This window comes from Lepisma saccharinum, chromosome 17 (genome assembly GCF_977018435.1).
Source record: "Lepisma saccharinum chromosome 17, izLepSacc3.1, whole genome shotgun sequence".
NCBI classification, from domain to species: domain Eukaryota; kingdom Metazoa; phylum Arthropoda; class Insecta; order Zygentoma; family Lepismatidae; genus Lepisma; species Lepisma saccharinum.
In genome coordinates, this window is record NC_139245.1 from 6,609,146 (window position 1) to 6,616,498 (window position 7,353).

Below are 7,353 nucleotides of genomic sequence, written 5' to 3' on the forward strand. Positions count from 1 at the left end.
ATTCCACACTAATATCAGTCATTTTACATGTCACCCACTTCCCACCCCCAGGGGTGTATTGGAGTTGAACGGCATTGGGAGTCTCACTATTCATCTTAGCGACCACGTAAACTATGGATTCCATACTAATATTGGTCATTTTTGCAACACAAAGTCATATCAGCCTGAATGTTAGACAACCTGCGAAATACTATCATTGTGCAGGATTGCATAGAGTCAGGGATGTCTGTTTGTGCGGAATTTAATATTGGTCGTTTCGGATTATTTTAACATGCCACCCCTTCCCACCCCACCCCTAGGGGTGTGAGGGGTGTCTTACTCCCCAAAAAATATTATTTCCAGATTGCAAGTGATACGTGTACGAGGTTTGGTTGAAATTGCTACAGGCGTTTGAGAGTTATGCCAGAACAAACAAACATACACACCCACACACACACACATTCATTTTTATATATATAGAGATTAGTATCCTGAAATTTCCTATCTTTACTTTATTCATATCCGTACATTGCTAATAACTAGTGCATGAAACTTTGTCCTATAAAATATGTATATATTTATGTCATAAAAATTGGAAAATATGTCAGAAAAAATGCAGAAATATTCCAAGTAGAGCCAAAAATATACACAACAGTCCTTTCGAATTTCTCATTATACCGGATGCCAGTATCTTCCAGGGAAGATGAACTAGGGAAGGGGGGGGGGGGTTATTAAATGAAGTCAGAATCTCTTTAACTGAAGAATGTAGTGGGAAAATACTGAAAATATTTTGAGGTTCACTGCAATTATCCTAAGTTTAATTTTCCGTTATGTCAGATTTACACCTTTGTGGAAACTAAAGCTTAATTGGCAGCTCGCTATAAGAAAAGAGGTCACTGTACTACAAGGGTCGTTCAAGGTTGACCGGGACTTTTATTTCTGCAAAGGAAATAGGTAGCAGAAGAAACACCAAACTATGTCAGTTTTTCAAAGTATTCTCCGTGCGTGCCGAGGCACCGTTGCCATCGTTCTAGCAGCTCCCGAATTCCTTTGGCGTAGAAAGAACTTGGTTGTTGTCGTAGCCACTGGAGGACATCGCTCCGCAGTGCTTCGTCTGTCGTGAATTTCTTCCCTCCCAGATGGTCTTTAAGGGGTGCAAACAAATGATAATCACTGGGGGCTAAATCCGGACTGTAGGGGGGGGGATGGGACAGAACTTCCCAGCGTGTCGGCCAGAGTTGTTGTCACATTGGCCGTGTGAGGGCAGGCATTGTCATGGAGAAGAATGACATTTCCAGACAACATCCCATGTCTTTTCTTGCGAATGGACTTTCGTACAGCACCACTCAACAATGTGGAGTAATACTGGGCATTAATCGTGCTCCCTTTGTCCAGAAAATCCACATGGATAACACCCTTCATGTCCCAGAAGACACTTGCCATGATCTTTCCAGCGGACGGCTGCATTTTGCTTTTCTTGGGTGGCGGGGAACCTGCTGCGTCTTTTGGTCTCTGGGGTTGAATTGCGCAACCATGTTTCATCACACGTGATGATGGATTACAACAATTCATCACCTTCTGCTCGAAACCGATTCGGAAGCTGTTCATAGACCGTCCTGCGTGTCCACTTCTGATCGAATGTCAGCTGGCGGGGAACCCACCTTGCACAGATTTTGCGTAAGCGTAAGTGGTCGTGAATGATTGTCTCAACACTCCCGACACTGATATTCACCTCGTCAGCAGTAATATCCCGCACTGTTACTCGCCGGTTCTCAAAAATCATTTTCTCAACACGTGCGATATTCACTGGTGTGACTGCAGTCGGGCGAATGTGTCCATGCGCTTCATTTGTCATCAGCTCCTGTCCTACGCAAAACTGCTCACACCATTCGTACACTCTTGTCCGCGACATCGTTTGTTCACCATACTGTGCTTGCAATCGTCTGAAAATCTCAGCTGGTTTCACTTTCTCCTTCACGAGAAATTTGATTACACACCGCTGCTCCACAGCCACAGACACACTGCTTGCCGCTATGTTCGCTGCAACTGCTGCGCATGCGCGAAATACGTCATGCCGGGCGCTAGTTACTCGCGAAGGAATACATTACGTCACCCGCATGTTTCATCATGATCCGGCTATTCATCGATTTTTTACATACGAAAATCCCGGTCAACCTTGAACGACCCTTGTAGTTAGTAAGAAAAGACAGCATCTGCTTTTAATTTCTTCGTTCATAATTTCCTTATCCTACCATTGGTAGTATGAACTATCTATCCATTGCGCTAAAAGTACGAAGAATAAATTATAAAATAACCGATTATATGCAAGATAATTGCAAAATTATGCTGAAATATGTCTTAATACGAGAAAATTGAAGGACTATGTCAAAATATGCCTTATGAAGTTAGTCTATTTTGGCTGTTTTCCATCAGATATGTAAAGATCTCACTTCAGTATTTGATCCGATGCCAAATAAGAAATATGTTATAACAAAGTCCGGGGCCCTACTAATAATAAGCAACCCTTGTGTACAAATGAGGAAATATTTGCCACTGTTTTGATTGCGTACGAAATTATATTTGTAGTGTTAAAGAAAAGCTTAATGAACTGCAATAAATAATGAAAAGTGTGCTTGGAAAAGAAGTTTAAGGTTTTAATGCTTCTAATTTCTTTACACAGGAGGGATTTTGACCAGTCGTTCTACATTTGAAGACAAAATTGCAAGATCTGGAAAGTCCCACACTCGGCATCCTTCAGAGGATTTTCTTCTCGGACCAGTGGGATTGAGCCAGCTTCAGTCGGGGATCGAGAAAATGGGGTTAGGTATTTTCAGTTACGCATTATAAAAATATGCTAGCACGGTGGCCAAGAGCACATGCAAAACAATATTTCTTTGCCAAATGATAATACCTAGGTAGTTTCTAGAAGGAAACTACCCTGGAAAAAGCAGAGAATTGTATAAGTCTACTGTAGATGTTTATCCTGTGACTAGTGTGAATGGGTGTGGAACTTTACATGCAACTGATACAGGAAAGCAGAAATATAGGAATAATATATGCAGGTCCGTAGCTAAAATTGATCTCGGGGGGGGGGGGGGGGGGGGGGCTCACGGGGTATCAGGGTGGGCTTTGTAAACCAAGTCCAGTTTTCAAAAGTTTAACAGTATTAAATTAAGGTAATTTTGGGGGGGGGGCATTATGTTAGAAATATCATGCAAATACCACACTTTTTTCTATATCTTCTAAAACATCTAGTGAAGTGTTAATTGACTGCTACTGACACCATCCCTTAATACACACGCTATACTATTTTTGATGATACAGGTATTTATATCATACAATTAAAAATGTACAATATAGTGCCTACCGTACCCTGGCCGAAGCAATAAAACTCCTCTTCTTTCCCAGAACTATGGATCTGTTGTCATTTGACGCAGCTGTGGAAGGAATGTGGATGATGACGTTAAAGTCCCAGATATTTGTGAAACGAGAGGCTGCAAGGGGGCAGGGAAGTTGCAACAGATAAAGAATTTCCCCTATGAAGAACTTTCTAAAGTCTAGAGAATCTTCTAAACACTTGCTGGTACTTACACTTCTGCTCACAAACAAGATGAACAAATCTAATAGCTGCTGTTCATGTTCTGTGAATTTATCCCTCGCGAACTTGTGAACAAAATAATATATGTTGTCTACATTTTCACTCTTCACCTCAAAGAAATTAGAATATAATATAGTTTTTCCTAATGTCAAGGGGGCTAGCGGCAGTGCCAGTGTGTGTGTGTGTGGGGGGGGGGGGGCTGAGCCCTCCTGGCCCCTGCCTGGCTACGGGCCTGAATATATGATAAAATGTTTTACTAGAATCTAGCATTTACCGTAGCATGTGTGTTTTAGGGGTCGAAATGGTGCCAGATCACCAATTTTGTGGCCAGAATAACTGTAGTAACATTAGAAGTTTGAAGCTGAAAGTCCTGTAACCTCTGCTATTGCATGAAAAAAAAAAATCTGTCCAAGTATTTCAAGATGGTGGGTGATGGTAGTTTTTTCCCCTAGGTTTCAAATATTAGAAATTCTTCCAATATTTCCAATGTCTGCCTAGTCTACATTTTTTGGAAATTAAAAAGAGCATGTCTCGCAGCAATTCTAGTGTATCATTTAAGATGTTATTTTGGAAAGAACTTCATTCACTATTAAACAGCAACTGAATCTAATGTTAACTCAATTTTGACCGGAGCGTTGGTTATCAAGTTTTACTCCCAAGACACTAGCATATTTTATCTTCGAGAATTGCAGTAAAGTAAACTTGTTGAAACTAATTCTTTACTGTAAAGATTTACAGTTTGTTTCAAATTCATGCATTATTTGTTAGAGGAACTGTTCTGTATCTAAAGAATTAGACACTGCTTTTACATTAATGGAATTTATATTTTCCTGAATTATACAGGGTGTTTGAGAAGTCACCATACTCCTACATTATATTACACAGTACATATCATCCCTAGATATATATGACATATTTATTATAATTAGTTATGTGCCGAAGCCGATTACAGATGTATGAAAATCAGCAGAAATTGACATATCGGTATTAGAATTGGCAAAAATCCGATATTTAAACCGGTACAGATTATACTAGACTTTTACCTTCTGATAAGCTTTATATTCTAGTTTTGTAAGATTTATTGAAAATTTGGTTATGATTCGTCATTACTGTAAAGTTTTTGTAATAAAATTATTGCAAACTCTCATTCAGAGGATCAACGTAACTATAAATCAGAAATAAAACAGTGCATTGCTGAACCAGGATCTGCTGTTGTATTGGAAATTCAAAAGTGAATATTCAAACCTGAAGCAAGTGCTGAGAAAATACTTGAGCATACCTGCTGCATCAGTATTCAGTGATTGAGTGATCATTGTTGCTGAACAGATTTGAGATAAGAGAAGAAGTAGGTTACTTCCTGAAGTGCTTCCAAATCTCGTATTTCTGAAGTTGAATCTGGCAGAACAGGAATTCATTTTGCATTTCAAAGAACTGCTTGTGTACTAATTTAAATCTCTTAAGTTCACATAACCTTTTGTAGATGCAAATGTACATTCGCATCTCTTGAGAATATATATGTATATACCTATCATATGCAATAGAAATGTACATACCAAATTTATTTTTGTCATTCACAAAATAACATCCTCTTTCTGTTTAATAATCTTATGTATCGGAATTGGTTAAATATCGGCATCGGTATCGTTTCCAAAAATTATCGGTGAGTACATCGGCATTGGTAAATTTTAAGCTTCGTCACATCCCTAATTATAATCTATATATTTACATTATAACATAGTTCCCAGTTGGGAACTTTACATTACAGTTCATCGTTTGCCACATGCGTTGTCATTCGTACACCCACACATGTCACTAGCTGTTCCTCAGCACTGTAACTATGTCCACTCACATCAGTCATGGTGCAACAACTGACATGAGAATTTCGAGCGAGCATTCCATGTGACCTTCATAGCAGGGATGCCAACCACGTAAACTAAATCATTCCCAAGCAATCGAGTACCAGCCAGTTTTCAACACTGTCACACAAGGATACATGCAAGTAGGACTTCTGAGACACACTGTACATTTAATCTTTCTTTTCTAAATGCAACGAAATTTTAAAATTACTTTTCAAATTCTGCATTTCTAGATCTGTAGCCACATCACTGTGATGTATGCATATTCAAGGCTCTATTGTATACAGTAGCCATTGTGTTTATAATTTATTTGGACTTTTACTACTGTTTTGTCTTGTCCTTGCAGGAACAAACAGCAGTGAGAAGATGGAAGCTACTGAAAGAGTGAGACGTACGAGTGGCAGTTCCCAGATTTCTTCCGGAGACGATTCGGTCACAACTGAAATGACGAGGAGCAGTGGCTCGCCACAGAAAGCTGGCTCCTCTCACAGTACGCCATCTCGTAAAGCCATAAACAGCAACATCACTTTTTCAGGCAGCCTCCCCGAGCTGCATCCTTCGTTATCTTTGCTCAGTACATTTGATCCAGTAAATTTTGATTTGGATTTGTCTAGCAACGCTGGTGCGAAAAAACATTTCTCGAAGGAAAACTTTACCAGTAAAGAAAGTTTAGAAAAGCATGTAGATTCTGACGACCCTCTAAGTCAGCTTGATCCATTGTGGTCACTGAAACGAGACTGTAGTGATTCAAAAGACAAACACGAGGAAAAGTAAAATAAAAGATGATAGTCTTTTTTTCTATTTAAGTAATATTCTATTAATAAACAGAGACTTGTGTGTGTGCATGTTTTGATACTTGTTATACTCATGTGTCCACGGAAAAGAAATCTTTCTGAAAAAATGCTTTGATAAGTAAAGTTGTATACATTATGGAAATGTTATTAAATGTCCTTGTCAGTAATTATAATCATTTGTATAATTCAAGTGTATGTTGTGAAAGGATTCAATATTTTTCCATATCAGAAGTTATTATTGCATGTGAAAGTACAGTATATTTGTAGTGTATTTGGGGGAACATTTTCGTAACTAAGTAATTGTTTTTAAATATTTGCTGTGCAGTTCAATTTGATTTTTGAATATGGAACCACATTTGAAATAGATATTATTTCTTGTAGTCAGTATATTCCTAAAGGAGCAAAAGCTTTAGTTATGTGAATGAGAATCAGTATGTGCAATTTATTTGCTTCGAAGTATGGTATTACTGTGCTCATACCAGTTATTAAATTCCTATTGTATTTATTTTTAACTTTCAAAAAGACTGCTGTTATGAGTTGTGACACTGAGTAAGGTATTATAAATGATGAAGGCATTATTTTAAGAATATATTTTTAAAATCACATAAAATTGCTCATGAGTTCTGATTTATTCTTCCCAGACTCTTGTTGCAGTTAGTTTTATATATACATAATATAAACAACACTATCTGTATCAGTGTGGACAATAGAGATTTAAGTTGCGAGTGGGACGAAGGGTACTCAGGTGGTTAAAACTTAAAGCATACTTGGTGGCAGGGAAGTACTTCAAATCAGTTGTTTTTGAGCGAATACAAACGCTTAACTCTCAAGAAGTTCTTTGTCACACACGTTGAGAGTTCCTCAGCAGGGGTTTACATTGTGAGCATGAACAGCCCAACATCAATCAGTACTGACGTCACATTCAGTGCCATAAAAAGCCTTCATTCTCTGATGAATGTCAATTGGGGACACATTTTCTGCAGTTAGAAACTGTCACCACACGCAGTTTCAGGTGCACCGACATAGTATGGTTACATGCTGCCATTTTCCTCGCTCTAGTTCAGCAACCCCTGGTGATAGAAGTTTGAAACTTGGAATGGAGAACGGGGAAAGTCTGAAGAGTACA

The 7,353-nt window shown here is 38.6% G+C and overlaps 1 protein-coding gene across 2 annotated transcripts; it reads left to right on the forward strand.

Annotated features, from left to right (window-relative positions):
- Nucleotides 1-2,665: 2,665 nt before the first annotated feature.
- LOC146001169 (uncharacterized) lies at nt 2,666-6,825 on the forward strand. 2 transcript variants are annotated; one of them, XR_014443538.1, is made up of 2 exons: nt 2,666-2,798; nt 5,780-6,825. XR_014443538.1 is itself a non-coding variant. In XM_083138461.1 (2 exons), the coding sequence occupies exons 1-2, from the start codon at nt 2,794-2,796 to the stop codon at nt 6,205-6,207; spliced, it is 438 nt and encodes a 145-aa protein (XP_082994587.1). In that variant the 5' UTR covers nt 2,666-2,793; the 3' UTR covers nt 6,208-6,825. The 2 variants fall into 2 exon arrangements, 1 of the variants encoding a protein (XP_082994587.1); XM_083138461.1 differs by having other exon boundaries at nt 2,666-2,803.
- Nucleotides 6,826-7,353: the final 528 nt, after the last annotated feature.